This window comes from Ciconia boyciana, chromosome 19 (genome assembly GCF_034638445.1).
Source record: "Ciconia boyciana chromosome 19, ASM3463844v1, whole genome shotgun sequence".
NCBI lineage: Eukaryota > Metazoa > Chordata > Aves > Ciconiiformes > Ciconiidae > Ciconia > Ciconia boyciana.
In genome coordinates, this window is record NC_132952.1 from 2,993,660 (window position 1) to 3,017,147 (window position 23,488).

Genomic DNA, 23,488 nt, shown 5'->3' on the forward strand with positions numbered 1-23,488 from the left:
TTGTAATGTGATAGGAATAGTTATTCAAGAGGAAAGTCATCCCTGTGGGAAAACTGTAGTTTAGAATTTTCCTTTGGTAAGGAAGGGAGAACTGTTCCAGGTAAAGTATTCTTAGGAGTATAAGCTCAGCAATTTGGAGACAACTGTATTTACAGACAGCAAGCTACAAACCAAAACCTTGTATCCAAATATGCTTTAATTCTGAGATTGACAAAAAAAGTCTAAATTCAGACTGCAGAAAACTAGTTTCTTTTTACAGATGGGACAAAAAAAAGCACTTGTATCTGGAAATCACAGCCTTTGGATCTAGTCTGCAGTTCTTCTCAGCATAGACCAGCCTGAAGATAAAGCTTACCACTCACCAGTCATCACAGACTGAGTGCCCCATTACATGAGCTTAAGAACTGCACTGGAAAGACTTCTAAATTGTTTTTTCTCACATGTTTAGTTTTGATGGTAGTTTCATTTATCAGTGTCAAATGAGTCAGTTGTAGACACTGCACTGACAAGACAGGTAGCAAAATAATTTAGGAAAATTGAGGGAATTTTAGAACATTTTATAAGTTTTTTAAAGAAAATAAAGAACAATTATTGTAAAATAAGATAATTTACATTATAATTTTTATTTCCAAAGCCCAGATTGATATAGTTCATGGCACATAAAAGAAACAGAAAAGCAAATCTAGATAAGTTGACATGTTTAACAGCTATTGACCATATGGATTATCATGATTTTTACACCAAACACTTAAGTGCCTTAAAGTTTAGAAAACATGATGCATTGCAGCCACTTGACATACAAAGCCTTTGCTGTGAACTCTGCGCATTCAGCTACTGCTGCACTAAATATGCCATAGAAAAGCTGTAGAGTCCAAAGATGCATTATACCTCATTGACATACTCTGATCTAGTGTTGCACACGTTATCAAACAAGCCAACTATACAGTTAGAAAATGAGATAGTTATAAAGAAAAAAATTGTATACACTAATTCAGAAGCTTCTACATGTCAGCTCTAAAGTGTGCTGAGTAACTGGGTTAAAGTGACCCATCAAAATTGGGTATTTTCCAAGCACCCTTTAATTCAGGATGTATATTTCAATCCCTGCATGTCTCTAACAAGAGAAGACAGGAAATTCCTGGTGCAACAGTCGGATGAGCAAGCTTTCGGTTGGTAGGTCAGTTCCAGCTGGGCCTACCGTATTTGCCACATAATAACATAAGTATCAAGAGCGGAAAATCTGTATCAATAGTGGAAAGATTTTAGCTTCCCATATCTAGTATTTTCTAAATTTGTAGATAATTGCTTCTCTCTGAAGCTAATTCTTTCTTTTTGATACATCATTTGATAGATAAACATGCCACAAGCACTTAACCAGCCAAAAACACTTAAAAGATTCTGGATATGTTTTTTAAAGAAGTGCATAAAGTGTGAAATAATCTTTGGTAGCATTTAAAAATCAAGCTAGCATATATTACCTGCACATCACATTTCAGATGTAAATCTCATTGCTGCTGGGTTTTTCCTTACTGCATAATCTTTTTCTTTCTTCTAGTAAACTCCTGGTTAGTAAAAATCCTATGAAATGTTCCATAATCTGTAGTCTGGGGCGGGGGGGGAGTCTTTAGAGTTGTGTGGGATCCCCATAGATCTGGAATTCTTTGTATTTTCCATGGATCATCTTCACACACCAATACAGGAATAGTCTTTAGTTATTCTATAATAAGAAGCACTTGTATCTTCTGGTGTAGAATGGCATGGTTGCTGGTTTCAACTATTTTTCAGGGCCTGTAAAACAAAACACAGTCATTTTGTTGTTCATAGTTACCCAAATGTCTTAGTTAATGTGATCTTTTTTTCCTTCCTCTCCTTGTCTTTCCTGTCACTGCTTTATTTCTCTTCCCAGTTTATATTTTGCTTTCTCCTAATGCTGGGTGAATAGTATTTGTTAAATGTAGTGTGGTTTTCTTACTACTTTGGAATTTGTAAAGCACTTTAGATTTGCACAGCACCAACAAATCTTGTTGGTACTAAAACAGCTTCCACAAATGGCCAGAGTAATAAGAGAAAGATCACTTGTCAGTGTTCACATGTTATCCAGCACTTCCAGAAGTTGGTCCTGTAATACTACGTAGTGAATTTTACCTCTGTGCAGCAGAGTAATCCAAAACCCATGCACCTGATGAATATTGTAACAGCATGCATGCATCTGGCAAATTTTTCTGAAGCATGTGAGGGGGTTTAGATCACCTACATCACATTAGCTGCTCTTGCTGAACCAACAGGCACTCTATAACATGAAAATAGCTTATTTTGTCAAAATGGAAGCATTAGACATTTCCAAAGTGATTCCTGTGACCTCGCTTAGAGGATGATGCTTGTTTGAAAAGCCCAATTAGCAATTTACTTACGAGTACCTGCCTGACATCTTCCTTACAACAGCAATTATTATTCCTGCAAGGATTCCAACTGCAACAATGATTCCAGTAATTATTCCAACCAGTGCAATTGTTTCCAGACCACCTGAAAGAAGAAATTGGGAATGATAGCATGTTTCTCATGGAGAGCATTGGTAAGGGGCTACTGATAGAACTGACACTGTTCTGCTGCATCCCACTCCTTGGGGAAAATTTCCTTGTATCTTGTGAACTCTGAAGTAGGTTTGGTAAGTTCAGCAGGCCTGCAAGCCTGCAAAGGTGCCTTTGGGCTGGAGGGCTCCATGTAGATGCGGCCATGGAGACAGTAATCAGGTGAACTAGAGGAGGCAGATCAGGGACCAGGTTGTGGCTCCTCCCAAAACTTTTATTTAAGAATAGCATGGGCGTAGCTAGTGGCTTCTAGAAGGGTGTTGCCTGGCAGTTAAGTTCTCCCTTGTCTTTGTAAGCAATTCTTCTGTTTAATACCTTTTTCAGTTTTTTCTGGTTCTCCACTTGGTCCACCTGTAAAACCAGAAGGAGAATAATGACTTAATTACTCTGCTTTGCACAGAGTTTTGCGTCCCAATTTATAATGCTATATCCAAGGAAAACTTACTGACTATATCAGAATGGTTTGAGGGCTGCGTAATAGGTTGTCCTTTTGATAGGAAGTGAGCAAATGAAAAGCTTGAGAGAATGAGTGCAAAGAGCTCTCTGAAGTAATAGAAAGAAATTAAAATCTAAGGGACTGATTGTGATCTAATATATATTAGTGAAACTTAAGTGCGATTATGTTAAGATCAATAAGGATATACCTGGTATAAAATAATTATAATTAAGACAGAAATCAGATTTTAATTGTCAGACTGATTTATGCTGATAAAATTTTGCCTTGCTCTCAGTGTATTTGCTGAACTATTCTTTGTCTATTTATAATGGCTTTTTGTCTGTTTAAAAGTTCCTCAAGTTCCTTAAATAGTTTTTTTGTGTATAGAAGATTGTACAAAATCTGCTTAGTACACTTCTCTAATTCTGGAATTTAATTTGTAGCTGAGTCCCCATCAAAAACAGATGAAACACAAATGCTACTTTTAATTCATTAGAAGTACGTAATCCCAAATCTTTACCATATCCTTTAGGAGAAGTCTGAAAATTCTATCTAAAATTCAAATATGCTAAACACTGCTTCTGTTATTTAATGGTAAGCCAAGACAAGAGGTCTACACTCTGAGAGAAGCAGGCTGGCAAAGGAGATAAAAGCATGTACAATTTTTAAACAAATGTGTCATATTTATCAAGGGATATGAAATGGCTGTAGAACATGGAAGCTTCAAAAAGAAGCTAGCCAAAGAAAGAAGTGTTTGCTCATAGCTGTTGCCTAGAGGTAATTGGCTTAGGCTACTTAGGGGAGAAGTAGTAAATAATATACATACTACAGGACTTTGTAGAAATACAACTGTCACCAGATTTGATTTGGCTATCTGTTTCAATGCAAAGCCTATATGCTAAAAACAAACTGACTTGAAATGTGATTGACAGACTGCCATTCATGTGAATTAAGTTTATCACTAACGTATTCTGATAGGCGAATCTGACATGCTTGTGAGCCTCACAGACTTCCAATATTTGTGATCTCATTTCTTGAGTTTGTACTTGAGGTAAAGGGCACTCTGAGCATCTGTTGGCAACGGCTACTGCTGTTCACATAAATTGGAGAAACCATTCTTCATTTATTTAGACACTGTGCTAAATTTGCACTTAGTTATCAAAAAGTTGGTCTGGAAACAAAAAGACCTCTCTTCTCATAACAGCTCATCTGACCATTTTAAAGTGAGATTCGTTAAACTTATGACCAGTCATTGATACTGTTCCAGGACTGGAATATCAGAGCAGAAACTATGATGCTTGTGCTCTCTTACTTTTCAGAGGTATGCGCAAGAGTGAACCACTAAGAACAATCCTGGTCCAAAAGAGGCTATATAGAGCATGCGCCCATTTATTTGCCCGTACATTCTTCTGTACACACTCAGACACAAAAGCATAGGTACTCAGCAAGCTGTCTGGAAGACAGCTAAGCAGGTACAAGGTAAACAGGTCAGAATGCACTTTATCAATGTTTTGCACCAATCTGTTGCTTATTGACTACTGTATGGATGTGGGTGCAATCTGCTTTGTATGTGCACAATGGTAACTTGTGTCTCTCCAGGGAAGCTAAGGCAGACAACTCAGCAAAAATCGAGAGGGCAGCCAGGTTGTACCAGTTATGTTTTCTGCATTTGAGGATCTTTGAGTTGGTCCAAAAAAATTTTTTTTTCTGGAGAGCTGTCTGATTTTTATACCCATTGCCTGAAAAGAAAGTGATGGCTTTGGAGAGTTATTGCCTGCCTTGGGGTAGAACTGGCAGTGCACTGGTGAGCAAAATGGTATAGCTACTCATTCCTTTTGTCAGCACACATCTGTTATGAAGTTATGATGCTGAGTGATTATTAAGGACTAATTTTAAAAATCTTACTCTTCCCTTTCAAAAATCAGCAATGCTACCTTTGAGAGCACCTTAAACTTGGTATTTGAATTTTCCAGATATTGTTTAGTAGATGGCAGTAGAACTTTGATATAATAAAATAGAAATGAAAAATTTTTTTTACCATCAACATTTTCTGGGTTAGCTTCATAACCAGTAGAATTATTGCTGTCTTCAGGTGGGGCAAATGCACTTTCTGTGGTCATCAGTTGTCCAAACTGCAAAATATTTGTTACATTGTGTAGTCTTGTGGGCAACTACAAGAATTGGGGGGGGAAAAAGAGGGAGAAGAAAACCTCAGTACATTCAGTCTATGTGTATGAAATAAGCATTTAAATTTCTTGGTCTGTCGGGTGCCCTGTGGATGCTTTTTTAGCCATCACCTGTCATCTTTGACTTGTGTACAGTGACCAAAAACAAAACCACCCAAGTAAGCTGATTTGTCTTCCCTGCCTAGAGGCTTTCTAAATCGGATGACCTCTCAGCAGGATTACAAAAGGTGTAGGAGAGGACTGCAGAATATTGCAGACCTGCCTCTTTTTTTAACACTGGTTTGTCAGTTTGGTTTCAGTGAAGCTAATAGAGAGATAGGGAGTTAGAAGAGGCAAATGGCAGTGAATAAGCAGGTTATGAATGCTTTTTGCAGTACGGAACTGCCAAGAAAATGTTTTCAATTCTGTCACCTTCAACCTGATTGCTTGCAAAGCAAAGGCATTGGCATGAGATCTTTTTCATGTTAAGACTCAAGGTTATTCTTTATAATTTATAATGATTATTCAAAATCTAAGCCACAAGACAATACCAGGAATATGAAATCAGGGTAACTTAAAGGAACCTTTATTTAGAATGATACTCACCAGGGTATCTTCAAATTCTGTGTTATTTCTGTCTCCGAAATCAATTGTTGCACTTTCTTCTCCTTCTAGAACTGAGCTTGCTGAATAAAATTTTAGAAAATTAGTTAGGATTTTACTTGGTAGTTACATGTTCTGGCTACTTTGACATCTAAATTTTATTAAACATGAGATCTATGTAGTGTTCAGTCTCCCTGCCCCCTGCGCATTTAGGTTTGCAAAAGTCTTTGGATTAACTTTTTATTCTGTTATATTCCTGGACAAAGCTGGAGGACAAAGAGCTTAAGTACACATCACTTAATCCTGGCAAAACCTTGAAACATATTGATTACTAAACACTTTGTCCAAGAAAATATTTTTTAAGAAAATATTTCTCCCCTTCCCCCCCTGCCCCCACATGGATGTGACTACTCCAGATTTCAAGTTAAGCATTAGCTTATGTATTTGGATAAATTACTTCAAGCATCTTCCATTTTCTAAAATAAGAGCCTTCTCCCATCTTTCAGCTCAGTCCCAGCTGCAACCTTTATTTTTAGAACTATCATTAATGTTTATGGGTGTAGCTATAGTTTAGAAAATATTCCTATGCAAATCTATTCAGAGATTTTTCTAAAGTTGCAAACCCTGCTTGCCATAATTTGAATTTTTAGGTAACAATGTGAGGTCTCTGGTTTTATTCTAGACCTCTATGTCATCTGTGCTCTTTAGTATAACAGATATTTAGATTTTGGCCCACACAATGCTTTTTCTTTACAAATGCAGTCAAACTTCATCAGTAGGAAAAATGAGATGGAACAAGGTAGAACACAAAAGATATGGATATGTGAAGATAACTGGCAGTATCAAGAAAATGTTGAAAACATAGGTTTCATGTGATTAAGTTTCATGCTGATTCATAAAACTATGGCCATACACGGTATGATGTTAATGTAATGTGATATGTCTTGGGAGTTTCTAATTCACCATGATTATAAAGCTAGGTGAGGCTGCTTGTTATGCTGTTGCCTGGGGCATAAGAGTTCTGGTAATTCCAAATACCAGTGTTTAAATTTAAACAAAGAGCTAATAATAGACATTGTCCTGAGCAAAAACTCAGGCAAAAAAGTAAAATTTCTGGAAAATTATTTTCTGGATTCAAATTTTGCATCTAACTTCTATTTATTTCAGCAATCAGAGCAAAATTTTGTCCAAACATTTTGAAATCCAGTTTATACTTTGCCAGCATAATACTGAGTTATTGCAAGGAAATATTGCAATGATAACTGTAGGTTATGTGAATGAGAGCCATGTTCATTCTCTTCAAAAAGCAGAGAATTTCTAGGAGGGTTGGAGAAAACCCTGGATGCTCATACATCATTTGCCTATGATGTATGTAAGGTAAAACTGTCAGCTGCTAATAGGTTAATAATGAACAAAGAATACATAATCCTTTTTTCCTTTGCAAGGTAGTTTGATACCTCTGTAATTTGGTAAATAGTAAGTGGTAGATTGGTAGTGCTGTGTAGTGATCTCTTTGGGGAGGATGACAGATATTCACATGAGTTATTTAAAAACAGGGATTTACTGTACCACTTGAATATTTTCTGTAAGAGAAATATTCATGACCGGTTTGTTTTATTAAATCTTAACACTGTTTCTACTAATTTTACCTGTGTTTGTTTAGTCACCTAAAAACATTCTTATCTCTTCTGCATTTGAAGTTAGACTATTTCTGAATTGTTAGACTAGCTCCAAATAGACTATTTCTTATGAAAGACTTTAATACTCCTAAATGCACCCTGTGCACCATACAAATGTGTCCTATACGATATAGAGGCAAGTAAACAGAATTTTGTTCTCTGACTGAAATTAGAAAGAATGGGCATTTTGCTCAGTATCAGTCAAAATTGAAAAAAGGATAGAATCACTTTGGATCAGCTGCACATATATCACTTGGAAATGATTTTTCTTTAATGGTGAGTTCCATTTAACTTTTGTTCATTTTTTTAACTTCCCATTTTAAAATAAAAATGGTATTTCAAATGAACAAGCCAATGCTTAATTTTGAAATGAGTTTAAAAAATGCACCAGCACTTTAAAGGAAATTTTTCATACAGAGCATGAATGATTTGACACTGGAAAAAAATAATCTCTGTTTTTGCTTGAAACTCTCATCTGAATTATACTGGAAACTTGCAAATATTTTTCCTTGTTCCCAAAACTCCTTTTTGAATCAAACTAAAAATTTTTCATCCGTCTCTAGCAATGCAAGACTGAGAGCTTTGTCCTATTGCCAAGAGACTAAACACTGATCTAAACTTAGATTTCTTATTTCATGTTTACTCAAGTAAATAGGATTTTATATTTTTATACCTTTATAAGCCTGAATACAGATACACTTTCTATTTAAGAGCCAAAAGGGTGTGCAAGTAGTACTTTAGGCACTAACAGATGAAGAAATTATATTCATGTTATGCCAACATGAGGCCTAATATAGTGAGTGGCTAATAAAGCCAGGCAGTCTCCCAAAAATCACCTTATAATCCATGGAAAGACTAGAACAGGCCAGGGTAAATCATATTTCTAAGTTAGATGGTAAAAATAATGTTTTGGTCATTTTTGATTGAAATAACCCAGGTGAGCAGCCTTGAAAATTTTCTGTTGAGATAGCATAAAGGGGACTTGACTTTTCGGTGTGTTCATTTAGCCACCTTCTAAATATCAGGGCATTTTAAGATATGGCACTACTTTATAATACTTATTTTTTTTGCTTATGAAGTAATGTCTCTGAAGTACAATATTTGGATTATGCTATGTAAATGTTAAGTGTAAAGAAAGAAATAGCAATAGAGCTCAACAACATGAATTGTGTATGGATCAGTTTACATCGTAATCCCAGTCGGAACTGAAAAAACATCCTTTATTCACTAGATGCAAAATAAGCCCAGATGGAGAAAACCAATTACCAGAGAAAAACCCCGAGTAGGAAGTGAAGTAAGTTTTATATGTTAACAACAAGCAGCTTATTCAGAGAAGCTGCTTATACTTGCTTGGTGTGACAGTAGCTTTCAGCCCTGAAGAGTTACCTGATAGTGAAGGCAGGAAAGGAAACTGTGTCACAGAACAAAGGTGTGGAGAATTAGTCAATGTCACAAAGAAACATGAGATAATTATTCTTTGTGTGATAAAGTTATTGCAGATTCCTGACAATGAGTGACATGTAGAAAATCTATTTCAGTGCATTTGCCCTCAGTGTACAGTGATTGACAAAAGGAGGTGGCCCAGATTAATCTTGCCTAATTTTAGGTTCTTAATAAAGGTGCCTAAATAAGGTGTCTGCTTGCCCTTATCTTCTTTTATAGTCTGTAGGGAAAGATAAATACTTCCAGAAGGTAGTTCAGCTCGCCTGAGATCTGGGTCATCCTTGGAAGTGCTGCCTCTCCTTAACTGTAAAGGGAAATTAGAATAATATGGCTCCCCTATTAACTTCCTAAAGCTCACAGATCAAACTGATTTCTATCAATGTGAAAGTCTTGTCCCAGCCCTGTCCAATCTGCATAATACTGCATTCAAGCTGAGGTCCTGTGTTTGCTGGAGAATGGTCCCTGGACTATATTTCCAGGTTTGTTTTTCTGGACAGACAGCGGAGGTGGTCTGAGTGGTAGTTGAGCAGACACGACTGAATTATTACCAAAAGGAAAACTAGGAGGTAATTTTTTATCAATGTACTGCATTTGTAGGAAGGAACATTTGATACTAGACAACTCTGTCAGAGAAAGTAATAAAGTAGAAAATATTTAAATGACATTGAGAGAAACTACTGGATGTGAAACTTCTTTCCCTCTACCCAAGTACAAGGCGGATATGCCACTGACATCAAAGAGAATGTAAATGGGATGTAAGTGTGTATGTGCTTTAGTCATTTGTTGGTTTCCTCTGATGTGGGCCAAATGTAGCAAGAGCCATAGGGTTAAGTAGTGCTTCTGCATATGTTCTTAATATTATCTTAGAGGAGGCTGTAAATAAAAACAGTGCCTCAGTGCTGTGATTGTCTCCAGCTAGCACTATGGCCTCTTCTGTTTGCAGCTATACATTGGTGCAGATGTGAATTAATCATTGCATCTCTTTCTGCCAGAGTTCCAGCTGGGTGTGTTTCAGTTCAAAGTCCCCAGCTGCTATCAGGCTGCAACTTCTCACACTGGGAGAAAATGTGATGTCTTTAAAACTTTAATACTGCTTTGAAAACATCCCATGGTTAAGCATCCCATGACCCACTTTGGGGAAGATGAGCTCACTACGCATTGTTATGCATGGAGTGACGGTTTACTAGAAAAACCTCTTAGGGTTGCTTTCAAAGCACAGTGGTTGTGTTGGAAAGGAGAGTGAGTTGTAAAACTGTTGTTCATTAGCGTTTCTTTCAGGTATCTCCAAAACCAACAAAGATACTTTTGAAGATGAAAAATGTTGCAGGATCTTGTTTCTTTCCCAGCAGTCTGAAGAAACCCAGACACTAGTGGGCAAAGGCAGTTGTAAGCCTGTATTTTAGCTTAGTCCTTGAAATAGGAAGCCCTCAAAGTAGAATGAGTTTCCATCTCTGCGATAAAAGACCAGTAGGTAAAAATAGCTAACTTTAAAGGATTCCCTCTAGCAAGAACTGGAATAATCATTGCCCCTCTGCTCCTATTTAAAAAAAAGAAAAGCAGCTTCCGTTATAAATAACAGCTAAAAAAATTAACTGTCAAACAAAAGCTTTGATCTTAAAATTCAAGCTTATTTTTGTCTGTACCTTATCGATATCATATTTTATGCTATCCAGCTGTGCTAGATAGGTGCTTTGTGGAATGCTTCTCTAGAAAAGCAAGGGAAAGAATTTAGTGGGACGGGTCACTTGGGAGATACCACTCTTCTGTTTAAGGTATTACTGAGCTAACTATCTGGAGTTGACTGTTTTTCAGTATCTGCTTCCTGAACTGTTACAGACCAAGTGGTGGTGTTTGAAGAGCTGTGTATATACATGTGTGTTAGCCATCCTGTTTTGGCCATATTTTACTCAGCATTTATGTTCTGTTACAGGAATTCCCTTTCTGAGGAAGTGTTCTCCACTCACAGACCTTAATTTGGTTGTGAGCAAAGTGAGTCTTAAAGTCAGTATCTCATTATTGGAATCTTGTTCAGTTGTAGTTCAGCGGAAACTTTTATTCATGGTGGTGGAAGTTTAACAAAAATGTATGATTCGATAAGGTATCTGCCTTTTGAATACATAGTGTCTCAGCAGCAGCTCTGTAGTTTTCAAATACAATTTTGTCTGTTATTTGGCTTCATCCTCAATTTAAATGTATTCCACAGTCAGGTCCAAAACCTACCTCATCAGCTTATTTTTCTCTGAAAGTAGTTTTCCATTATTTTTCTGTAATTGCTTAAGCAATTTATTTAAAAAAAACCATATAGGTGTCTCTTTTTTTGTTGTTGTTATATGGGTCAACACTGCCAAATACAGGCTACAAAATTTTTTGGACTTTGAAAATAAGAGGTTTTGAAGAATATAATATAGTGGATTCTGGGTTTTGCCTTCTGGATTTTGAGCCTTTGGACGGTTAAAAGTTTCAGACTTTAGAAAGGCAAGGAAGTTTCTCAATGAGAACTGAAATTCTCATTTGTATCTGTGGCTCCTGCAAAATTAATGACATCTGCAGCATCCTTGGCCTGTTTGGGGCCACAGCATTGGCATTTTCTCTTTTTCTGTTAATTCTTTCTGGAAGTTGGAGTAATATATCATGCCATGATAAAGAAATGCCCTGGCATATGTTTAAGTGTCTAGACTTCTCGTTGTTCTGGAGAAAGTATATACTGTCTATCTAAACCCTGAAGTGCTTAATGCAGTTTCCGTATACAGAAACTGACAGCTTTGCTTTATATAATGAAGGAAGCTGGATGACAAAATACCATGAACATTGGAAAGTATCTGCCAGTTGAAAAATGGTCATGATGCACAAGGAAGGATTTAGCTCAGCCTTATTTAGAGTATGACTGATTTTGTTCAGGTATTCCATGTAGCTCATGATGACAATGTTTTGCTGAATTGTCAGAACAGTTTCCTTTGGTCACCACACCCTACTACAGATGGTTTCTATTGCTGTGAGCTGGCTTAGCCAAAGGAACAAAGCCAGAGTTTAAATCTACAGTGCCAAGTGGCAAAGAACCATTCAGCTGCTTCTGAAGTAAATCACATGTCTTCTGAGTGTTACAATATTCTACATTGCCCATATATAGGATACCCACAGAAAAGCAAAACAAAATATATTTTAACTGGGCAGATATAGAGAAAAATAACTGCTTTTTGAGTGCTTGCTATATGTATATGACCCACAACCAAAATTATGAAACAAAGCCACAAGAGGAAAAGGTGGTAACTTACTAAGCTTTCTCTTATGCATGATAAAATTGGCCACAGAGCTGTGGGCATTAAGAAGGAAGAGATTATTTAAGTCCATTATGGGATATTCCTTTAAAATATTCCTTGCAGAACTAGAGATGAGTCTTCTAAGGTTTATGCTTTTAATAATGTTGCTGTGTCAATATCTGATTTTTTTGTCTCATAAGTACACTGACCCCAGAGTTGCTATCCCATGAATGTGGGATAAAACCACTTATTGATACTTGCTGCCCCATGACCCTGTGGCAATTGTTTGAAGTCTTACTAGCAATTTCTTTGTTTTCTCTGAACAGTAAGGGTTTGATTGGGGCAACAAGATTGGAGTTGTGATCAAGGTGTAAGTCTGTTTTGCATCATTCTGTAAGTGGCACTGAAAACTGCAGCATTACAGTATGTTTATCACTGCACGGCTGACAAGAAATGAGTGTTGGAGAAAAGGACAAAACTTCGGGTAATGGATCAGCAAATTTTGCAGGGTGTGCAGCAGAAAGCAGACAATCTGTGTACAAATATTGAGCTGTGTAAATGCAGATGAAAGGAATTAAGAAATTACCTCTAATACAGTAATAAACTAATCTTTTTCCCTGAATCACTTCCTTCCCAAAACTCTGAGGCTGTAGCCATATGCCCTTTCACAGCTGCCTTGATGAAGGTTACTAACCCTTTGTATCCGCCAGCAGAACTGTTTGCATGATCATTTCTTAACTCATTTGTTTGAAATATGCATGCTGAACGCAAACTGGAAACTGGTTAGGCTTTAATTTTGTTCACACAATGATTTTTGGCTAGCTGCTTTATTGCCACACAGCAAGCAAGATCTGTTCAAATATATTTAGTCTGACTTTCATACTAACTAATAACTTACTAGCTAATATTTGGATGGGTTTCATAGTCATAAAAACATTTTAATATGCATTTGGAATTAAGGTTGTCACCTTTACAGATTTAGCAGCAGCTCATAGACTACTCAAGCCCTCCTAAGAGACTATGCATTTGCCTGAAAGGGTTACACAGGGGAATTGTGCCCTCACAAAGGATTATTCTCATGCAATTTATGCTGGATGTTGTAGTGATTGTAATCAACAAATACAAAGATGGAAAAACACGAAGTCATAAAGCAACATGAGAATGTGCACAGCATCACAGTTTCTATTTCCTTTGAGAGTCTTTGGCAAAGCTTCTGAGACAGTGAGTTGGAAATAATAGTAAATGTGTCTTATTTTTCTCATTTGTTTCTCTTTAGAACATCCCAGCATACCTATACTCCCAATCCTACATCTTTTTCTGAAATGCTGTGTAGCAAGTTCTGTACCACACAGCTACATAAGCTTCTGCAGCATTATTTCAAACTGAGGTTATGGTCTATGTGCACACACAAATCAGAGGAGGCCCTTTTTAGAGGCTGCCTGTCTGCAGCATGGATCTGGGATGCAGTGAATAGTAGGACCTGGCAGCATTTGGGTTCCATCCTGTAGTACCTGACCGCATCCAGACAAAAAGCAAACAAACCAACAAAACGAATGTGCAGCTGAGACAGACCATATGTTAGAGCTGGGGAAGCAGTAGTCATTTATGTGGTATGCATGTATGTATGGCTTGCCTCAAATGACACAAGGAGGAAACACTGCAAGCTTTTGTCAGAGCCCAACAGCCTGCATGCTGTGGGCTATTCTTCCTTTACTGTTTATCTATTAAAATGCTCTTTTATCTCTCTAGGTTCTCAGCTGCTTATTTTTGCAGATGATTTACAAGTACTAGATCTGGGGTAAATGCATGGGTTCGGTGGAAACTTGAATTAGTGGAGCTGAGAATCTGGCCTTAGTTTCCAGTTTTCACTGTGCAGCCTGAGTTAATGAAAGGTCCACTTGTGAGCTTTTAAATATGACTAATTCCTTTGCTTGTAAAGCGACACAGATTCAAAAACTAACTTTTGAGATACAGATGGGCAAGCCTCTCCACTTCCTCAATGAAGAGGAGAAAGCAAATTTTATCTGTTCTCTGCTGGTCTCTTACAAAGACACTGCAAAATACAGACTCATTAATTTGCAAACCCGCTGACTGAGATCCAATAAGATGTCCTTCTCCTTTTTGTGATAATGAAGTTTAGGGTATGGGACATGTAAAGCTAGATTCATATCATGCTAATGTAGTTTACAAGAGGCATATATGAGGACACATGTGCAAGTGCACTCATTCATGATGCAGCCAGATGCAGGGTGAAAGGTTTTGTCATGCTTATTTAGCAGAAAACTGGCTCCCTTTTGGAGTTACATGTGACTGTTCATTTTATTTACTACCAGCAGTTACAGAATTTGATTTTTCAGAAGAGTTTAGAGTGAGTTGCATGACTTTATTGTTTAGTTTTGCCACTGAACTGGCAACCGAGTTTGGGTAAATCAAGATACTTTTGAAAAAACCCTTTCTTGTGATTTTTGTCAATTCTGTTCTTTATGATTTTGAAAAACATAGAAAAGGTTTTAGTCTTTCATGGTTGACTGTAAACTTCAATTTTGTTTCTTATCATATAACACTTTTCATCTGAATTATCCTGTCCACGTGCTTACTTTTAGTCCAAAACAAATGTGAAGTAACATGACCTAGTATAAACCTGTTTAATTTTGAGACTTGCGTAAGGAGTTATAATCTAGTATTTCCCTCTAGGTAAGATCAGGCATGTGGACAGTTGATACAGCTCAAGTGACATGTAGTAACTTGTTTAACAATCATGTTAATTTTTGTTCGTGTTATGTGACAGCCAATAGAGTATCTCCTTCTCTGCAGTGGTATTTGCATCAAGGGAAAGGTTTCAAATTAGGAAATGTGTTGCCTCTGTAAAGCACTCATTTGAATGCTTGTGCTTTTAATTGTTTGATTAATGCTGTGCCCAGAAAAATTTTAGGCCAGCTTCCATTTCAACTCATTTGGTCTGATCCTGTGTGCTAAGATTTGCCTGAGTTTGTATATGCTGAACAGGATCACAGAAGGGCAAATATATATATGCTAATCATTCAATCGGAAATGCTTTAGTCTAAAAATTCTTCAGCTTGTATAGTGCTCAGTCCTGTCCTTGGTTGTAAGAAAGACAAAATACTTGGCTATTTCAGTCAGGATTTAAACCATCAATAGATAATACAAACAGAGCATGTGTGAATGTGTTTCAAGTAGACAGTGATCTAAGATTTGTTACTAGGCTTTCTTTCTGTATTTTTGCTAATTTCTGCCATTAACTTTATTTGGAAGTTCACATATGAAGAGTGAAATTAATAGGTTAATTATCTTATCCTCTTCCACATCAGTATTGTATCTTATGCTTTTACAGCTTTGTCTTGCTTTATGTGACCCAATTAAAGCAGCTTTTATTGTTTCTTTTGGAAACCACGTTGCTGACTGGGACCAAAAATTCCTGTCAAGAGTAGCACAAATCAAGGAAACTAACTGAAATCTTCATTCATTTTTAACTTACTGGTGTTAGATTTAATTTGCATGTTCTCTATGAGCAAAGAATGTTTAAGCATTTCTGACTTCTCCCTTAAGATTCATAGGTTTTCACTGAAACATTGTTCAGAGGTTGGCTGATAGTCCTGTTATTGGGTCAGTGGTAACTGCTATTTTTCAGTCATGTTTCTGGTTCACAGTTGTCCACTTTTTCCGTAAACTTGCAGCAACTCGAAGACAGCAGATACTATTGAAACTACTCAAATTGTGGATCACTACCTGGAAGAGGAAAAATGCTATGCTTACAGCAAGGATCAACAGCTGAATTAAATTTATTTAGCAATTCAAGGAGGAATTTGGAACCAAAAATAATCCTTTTGGAAATATGCTTCCTGATCAAAACAAACCTGCTTTTCTTGATTCAGTCTCAGTCCAGAAAATGGAGGGCCCAAATATAACAAAAGGGTAGCTGCAGATTTATTTATGGCCTGATCAGGGTTAAGAGGTATCAGAATCTGATAAGGAGACTTTCTTTCTCTAAAACCCTCAGGCCAAATTGTCTACCCCAGAGGCTCAGGTATCTGAATATACCCACTCCACCTAGTACTATACAAGTCAAAAAAATTCTCCATCTTCACTGTCAGTGCAGTCACAGATTGCTGAAGGTGGCATTGTCACTTTAAGTCTGTTCTAACTTGTAATTGCTGATGGTTATCAGTAAACAGTGGTGATACATGTGCTAAATATTTGAGACTTGCTTACTTTATCTGGCGTCTATTTTCCTGGTGTATCCTTTGGAAGGTATCCTAAATGATTGGTGCCATGTGAAGAAAAAGTCATAAAACCTAAACAGACACAGAAAGCCTTAAATACTGTAAACGATATTCTAGATCCAGCTGTGGAGTTCAATGCAAACTATACTGGTAATAAAACAGAGGTAGAATCTTGCAAGCAGGAAGTATTTTGACATTTTTCGGGCTAGTAGGGTTTCAACCTGATCATTGCTGGACTCTCTCTCTGAGTTGAGAGGAAAATACGCTCAAAAATTCCCCAAAAGTCTTAAGATGAAAGACTGTTTTTCCTGTAAGTCTGGTATCCTAGAAACTGCTTAAGGCAATTCTATAAAATGGTGGTGGGTTTTGCCTCATTTTTAATGGCTTTAAAATTTGTGACATTTAATATTGACGCTTTTTAAGGATAAGCTAGCTGGGTGAGCCATAAGTGCTTATCTCGGAGGAAGCCTAGAAAGCAATATTTGGGACTTGCCTAATATCTGTGGATTTTAGATTTTCTGTGAAATTTTGAAGCATAACTCCAAACTTTCAGCCTCTTATTCTGACATGCAGAACAACAGGAATTCCCATTAGAAGTTTCAAGCCAACATCCACACATAACTGTATATTGATATAGCTCTGTTATTTCCAGCAGAATGATATTGACTGTCACCAGGCCAAAATCAGGACACATGTTTCGGTTAGGGTCCCCAGTTGCAAGTCAGACAAGTAGACTTATGCTTTGGAAGACCAGTGGCTTGAGTTTCAGGTTATTGTTCACAGAGCATGTACTTGGGACGTGTTCCGTAGCAACGGCAGCTGTATTTCACCACTGCAGACATACTTTCTGTTTGCACGTACATCATACATTAGGCACATTGCCTGATGGCCAGTTCATTCATAATGAGTCAGATACTACGCAGAAAGGCTGAATTTGAATGTGATGTTCCTGAAATCAAGTACTGCTCAGGGTAATTCTGATCTAGTGTTAATAAATCACTTGTCTCCTTTAGCTGTAAAAAGACTTAAACATTTGTTTTACCTAAAAGTGTATATTGTATCTTTCTTACAAAATTCAAAAAATAGTTTGCCAAAAACTTTTTCTGAGTAGATACATAACAGTCTTCAAATCTATCTTGGGTAATAATTCTTCCTGGTTTAGTTTCCCTCCCTTGTATATATTTCTTATGGCTAAGTTAATATTAGCAAAACCCTGCATAAGGCTCAAATTCTAAGCTGTTGTAATGCCTCTAAGTATAGAAGCTAAACTCTTGAATGGAAAGATTTGTAAGTTACTTTCATAGAGAGTTTCACCACCTAAATGTCAGTTACAACTAAATTATTGCTTGCAGTCTCCTTTGCATATATTACAATGAAGCTGCAGACCTTTCCAAGGGCTGTTGATGTAATGCCTTCCCTCACTGCTTGTACTGTTCTCCTTCCCTTAAACACACACAGAAAATTCTCTTCTCATAGAGCCCATCTGAAACTCAGCCATAACTCAGCCCATCTGAAAACTTTTGATGGGTTTCTTTCCTCATTACAGCCATAGTAGATGCCCAGTAGTAGCTTAAGAATTCAAAAGAAAGTTTTATAAACAGGACAGAGCAACTATATTGCCTATGAGTAAGCACACACAAACTCTTAAATTACAGGAAATGACTGGAAATAATTTTAACCAAAGTTTCTTCTTACCTTCTTCAGCAAGTGCTATGAAAGGCATGCTCCCTAGAATGAAGATGAAGAATTGAACTTTAATAAACATCTTTGATCTGCTTAGAGAATGGCTTTCCAATCCTGAGACCAGATGGATTCAAATTCTGAGTAATATTTTTAGAGGCACGGGAGAACTGAGATCACAAAAAGAAATCGCTGCAAAAAATACTTTGGTATTCCGAATATTCCTTTAACTGCTGTAGTCTAAAGGGGGAAGGTTTTCCCAGATGATAACTATACAGCTAAAGAAAACTGAGTGGAGTCGGCATTATTTTCTTTAGCCAAGGGGTGGGAGCATGCCTAAGGTGGTCCTCAAAGAAGAGCCAGGCCCGCCCTCTGCACTCTGTTTGGTCAGTACTAAAACTATGATCTCAGCCCAGGTTTAAAGTTACAGGAGCTGTTGTGGCTTTCAGAAGACTTTTATTTAGGAAAGGGGGAAAGGGTATTTAGCAGAGCGAGGTGTTCAGGGAGTTCCCTCCCTTCTGCAAACTGTCCTTAAAAAACGTTTAAGGAACAACACTAAGGACATTTTTCCTGTTATTTCCAGCAGTGAACTGATGTGTTTTTCATTTCAAAGTGAGCCCCCATGTTTATCTGAGTAAGTGTGGTAGTGAATGTGCATTTAGGGATACTGAAATAGTTTTAGGACAGGTTATTTAATTCTGCAGTAAATACTGTCTGAATTTTTCCGCATGTCTAAGTCTCAGCTTGTGTCCTCAAGTGACATCCTAGCCATACTCTAGCATTTACCTCTGCCCACAGGCTTGCTGGCCTCAGCATGCTAATATCACCCGATAGACAGAGATGACTTTTCCTTTTTGTGTGTAACTATTAGTCGTACAGCTGTACAATGGTCTGTACAAGACTAGTTACTTTTTTCTTGTATATGTTTCTGCACATCAGCATTGCATGGTATGTATGCAAGACTAGATTAACGCTCTACCAACTGGGGCTGAAGCAGGACTTGAGGTGCAATGATTTATATTAATCCTTTTCTGAATCTTCCCTTGTCTTGGGCAAGTAATAATCTACTGATTTATGTCTATTTAGGAATGTGGTGAGTTTTAATCAGTGCTCACATGTGAACTAAGTGTACCAGTGTGCCACATAGCTGAGTGGAGGAAGTATGTGACCTTCTCCCTCAGTTTCTGTGCCTTGAAGTCTTGCGGTGCTATAGGATGTCAGACTGAAGCATAGCAGCAGAAGCATAGATATTTTTTTTCCTTTCTACTGACAGTTGTGGAAGAAGTAACCTCTGCAGAAGAGTGGGGCAGGCTTGTGGGAGAGGTTTTATCTTTTTTTGAAACAAAAAACAACAAAAACCCTAAAACATGGCTACGTTGTTTTGCTCAGTGAATGTGAGTCAGAGCTGTCATTAAGACCCTGCTACACTTTGCGCTATAAAGGAGCAAAGCAAATCTAAAGGTAAGCAGCGATACAGTGATGTAGGGGGGCTGCAGATAGGAAGTGCAACACCTCCCATAGGGCTTTTCTTTACTTCAGAAAGTGATAGGTGCCAAAGGAATTTGTTAGCTATAGATATAAATTATGGTGCTATAACTGTGTTCTTTGTATTGAAGATCACTAGGAGAGTGGGATGAAAACAGTCAATGCAAAGAAACCACAGGCAATATTGGCTTATTGTCTTTAGAAAAACAGTAAAATAAATATTCCCATATACTAACTTTCAGCATGTCTTGAATCTTAAAATCTGGGATTAATTATTCCTTGATAATGCTGCTTCAAATTTATTTAAAAGAATGTTTGCTTATTGGGAAATGCCACTCATATGAAACTGAAATTTACTAGGGGAGTATGTCAGGTTTAATTAAACTTATTTTGAAAAATAGAAACAACTTTTTACCTTATCAGAATGGAACATTTGGAATTCTCTGTGTATTTTCAGAACAAAATAAATGTAGTACACTATGAAAGACAAACTGGAACACACAGTGACTTTTTAATGTTAACAAATTTTCATCAGGAATAAAAAGAAGGTATTTTTAGGATTTAATTCCATTTTCTTCAAAGGTATTCTGAAGACCTTTCATTTTTATGATTATTCATATCCACAAATTTGTCTCAGGTTTAGGAATAAGCCTTTCTAAAGGAGGATAAGCTATTTGCTGAATTAAATAACTTCTTCCTTTAAACTGTACTGTATTCTGGATATAGAACTGGAGCTCTTGAGCTTTCAGGAATTGGAGATGTCCAAGTTCCAGTGGCCACTTCAACACTTTTTAACATTTTTATTATTCTTCCCAATAAGGAATACTTTCTCCTATACCAGCCTATTTCTCCTGCTCCAGCCTGTTCCTCAAAGAAAAACTCTTTAGATAAATTTATTGAACTATGAAGAATTTAATAAAATCAGATGCTATCATGGTATCAAAGTGCAACAAAGGGAAAGAAGTTTGCCTACAGATGCAAAACAAGTTAGTGAAAAAACTAGGAATGTCTTACTAATTGTTATCTTGGGAGGAAATTGTTTCCTTAAGGACAACCATGACAGCAACTTGCCTTCTAGTGAGAACAGCATGTTGCTGAGTAAGGAGATTAAGGCTGGGAGCCATTGCTGAGCCCTCTGATTTAAAACATCAACAAAATTCTTTCAGAAGAGCCAATATACCCTTGGGAAGAGGGTATGGAGCCAGAGAGAGATGAGGGAGCAGTTTTCCTCTGAACTATACCAAATTAAGGGTCTTTACTGAAACTATAGTTCACTATATTATAATTCTGTTGAGCCAATAGGCTTTGTGAAAATAAAGGAGTTCTTCTAAGGTTCTGATTTAACAATCCATCTATGTTTAAAGCAGCACTTAAGTGGTCTATTTGTTTCAAAATAGAAGGTAAGCGCATACCTATATGTTAAGTGTATGTCTTTGCTGACTGGTAGTGGACTTGCGCATGTGCTCAAATGCTGCAATGAAATGAGGTTTGGGTCTATGTGGAGATGTTGTAATTCAGTCTTTTTTGTTCTGGGTGTGTTATGATGATTCCCACAAATTGCCAGGATATGAGTGCATGGGTCACCCTCTTTTCTTTTTTTTGCCAGGCAGCTCTGTGTTTTTAATCACAGTGGTTTAAGGGAGGAGGTGGAAGGAGTCTAGAGTATAAGCAGCCCTTTTGTTTTCATTTCATAATCTCTTCTTTCTGTCTGACCGTATCGGTCATTTGCACAGCCTTGTGAGAGGCTTAGGCTGTCTCTGGTTCAGTAAGAGCAAAGAATGAAACATAGCTGGGGGAGTAGAAAAATAGTGACTATATCCTGCAAAGTGTTATGCCTCAGTGGTGGAAGTTGTGTGGGATGCTGCCTTTTCCTCTGAATCAGTCAATGTTGCAATATGAACCCCGGAGCACTGAAGTCAATGGAAGACTCCCTGTTGTCATAAATGGGCTTTGAACCAGGCCTTTAAACAACATCACCAGTATTGGCAAGGGCAGCCTTGCCACCGATTCTAACTCTGCTGATATGACGGATGTCACGCAGGGGGTGAATGCGGGCAGCTTGATTTCTGTGACTGCATGGCTACGTATGGTTGCTTGCAGTATTAGGGTTGGTCAGTCTGCTTAAGGACACTCTTCTGCAAGTGTAATGCTTTATGATCATCTCTGCTCTAGTATTGGTTTGGCCTTATAATTGGTGATTTGTCTGGCAGTTTATCCTGGAACTGATTGCATTTCTCTGCTGAATGAAATAATCTGTGGTGTGTACATTTAATTTGTTTACAGTACAAAAACCTAGCTCCAGACTTTCTTTCCCTGAAAGTGAATATTACTATGATCTAGAAAGTAAGGAATACTACATAGGCAAAGTGTGACAGTGAACTCTGCGGACAATGCTGATTCAACTTCTGGGGTAAATGGTCTGGAGAGAAGAAGGAACTGTTACAGAGCTCCAGGTAGAGCATGAATCTGTTAATTGTACTTAATATCAGATTACAATTTTATTAGCATTTTCCTGACTATCTCAGGAATTATTCCCCTTTTCACTACAGCCATCTCTAAAACACAAGGAATTACATATATTAATTGCATTTATTAAGGTCTAAACTTTTAAGGGCTGTATTACCAGAATTGATATTTGATTTTTTGTTTGATTTTTTTAAACCCTTTGAGGACACCTGTGCCTTCTAGCACTGATGTTCAGGAGTGCCAAGCATGCAGAGCTCCTGTAAATTGTCTGAGCCTGTGCATGCCTGTCCCTTCTGTAAACCTCTAGTGTCTCAAATTGGACAGAAGATAGTTTCTACGGGTTTGGGTTACATATCAAAAAAAGCTGCCTAAACATCAGTTATGAAAAATGCAACCTATGAATAGAATTTGCTTTCTATTTCCACTTCCAGAAGAATTTGTTTTGTGGACACTCTCTGCTTGTGACTTATACAATGTTTTCTAAGACTAAATCTGTTACATAAAGGATTTGAAAACTGAGATGGGCAATTCTGTACAGCATGATTTGCTGAAAGATTACCTCAAAGTAAAGCAAAGTTGCCTTGTTGAAAGCAGGTAATGAAAAATTGTAGCCATCATTCAGGGTCTCCTCTTCTTTCAAGTAATAGACTATTTCCTTAGACTGATTTGGGTGGTTTTGTATTTCAGTACCTGCCCAAAAGGGGTGGGTTTGGCTGTAAAGGGAAAACAGGAAATGGCTTGAAAATTAATAAAGCTTGCAGAAAACAGTTTTTATGCTTCTGACCAAATATTGCAGGGCTCACAGCTGCCCCCGGGGTACAGAAACAGGAAATTCAGCAACAGAAAGAGGCAGTATCTTTTTAGTTACAGAGCAGATTTACAAAGGATATAATCAAATTGGATGCTTAATTTACACTTTTCAAGTGTATTTTTAGCGAAAGAGTAGGAAGAGAAAATATGGGTTTGCTTTCTATGTTCTGAAGATGTTGTAAGCTAAGATTTCACTTGTACTGGAGACAGTTCTATAGAAAGAGAAATTCTAGCAGCACATGGAGCTGCACATTCATGGAAAACTCTGTAATAAGTCAGGCGGAAGCCAGAACATTAAAATCTGTCACTATGCTACAATCTCTGACAACTTGTGGGACTCTGTGGGACAATAGAGGGTAATTTGGATATTCCTTTCATGAAATGAGATGTGTGGCGTTTTTGTGTGTGTATATAGAGAAGTCATCTGTATATGTACACGCATGTACTCAGGTCTACCCAGTGGGCTTTAAGCTGAGAGTATAGATGATTATGTTCCCATCTTATGGAGATATTTACATGGAAGTCAAAGATTCTTAGGAGGCTTTTGCAGAAATACAGACCCTTGCCCTCAGAAATGGCTGTTGGCTTCCCTTATTCACAAATTGTTGAAGTCAGTCTATCGTATTTCTTCATGG

At 37.4% G+C, this 23,488-nt stretch overlaps 3 protein-coding genes across 13 annotated transcripts in view; 2 read left to right on the top strand and 1 right to left on the bottom strand.

Annotated features, from left to right (window-relative positions):
• The window catches only part of LRRC38 (leucine rich repeat containing 38), a 68,329-nt gene that overhangs the window by 13,857 nt on the left and 30,984 nt on the right, over positions 1–23,488 (top strand). The window lies entirely within an intron of this gene.
• DHRS3 (dehydrogenase/reductase 3) overlaps positions 1–23,488 on the top strand; it is a 190,273-nt gene that overhangs the window by 10,510 nt on the left and 156,275 nt on the right. Inside the window, exon 1 of one of the 6 annotated variants that reach the window (XM_072883803.1) lies at positions 19,535–19,553. The exons of the other annotated variants lie outside the window; for them this stretch is intronic. The gene's annotated coding sequence lies outside the window, so the exon portion shown is untranslated. Of the gene's footprint in view, positions 1–19,534; positions 19,554–23,488 lie in introns of those variants that run through there. 6 annotated transcript variants of the gene reach the window in all.
• On the bottom strand, positions 605–18,424 carry PDPN (podoplanin). 6 transcript variants are annotated; one of them, XM_072883810.1, is made up of 6 exons: positions 18,108–18,424; positions 5,796–5,875; positions 5,063–5,195; positions 2,904–2,939; positions 2,422–2,523; positions 605–1,788 (listed from the first exon to the last, which is right to left on the bottom strand). In XM_072883810.1, exons 1-6 carry the CDS (start codon positions 18,175–18,177, stop codon positions 1,775–1,777), a joined length of 435 nt encoding a protein of 144 aa, XP_072739911.1. In that variant the 5' UTR covers positions 18,178–18,424; the 3' UTR covers positions 605–1,774. The 6 variants fall into 6 exon arrangements, with proteins under 6 accessions (XP_072739911.1, XP_072739914.1, XP_072739909.1 ...); XM_072883813.1 differs by having other exon boundaries at positions 2,412–2,523; positions 5,063–5,156; positions 18,108–18,423; XM_072883808.1 differs by having other exon boundaries at positions 2,412–2,523; positions 18,108–18,423.

Bases quoted from the DNA above. Each gene is read 5' to 3' on its own strand.
- PDPN (XM_072883808.1), bottom strand. From the start codon at position 18,177: ATGTTTATTAAAGTTCAATTCTTCATCTTCATTCTAGGGAGCATGCCT. The intron at 5,876-18,107 runs GTAAGAAGAAAC...AATTTTATTCAG, and splicing joins CATAGCACTTGCTGAAGAAG to CAAGCTCAGTTCTAGAAGGA. The intron at 2,524-2,903 runs GTATTAAACAGA...TTCTTCTTTCAG, and splicing joins ACCAGAAAAAACTGAAAAAG to GTGGTCTGGAAACAATTGCA.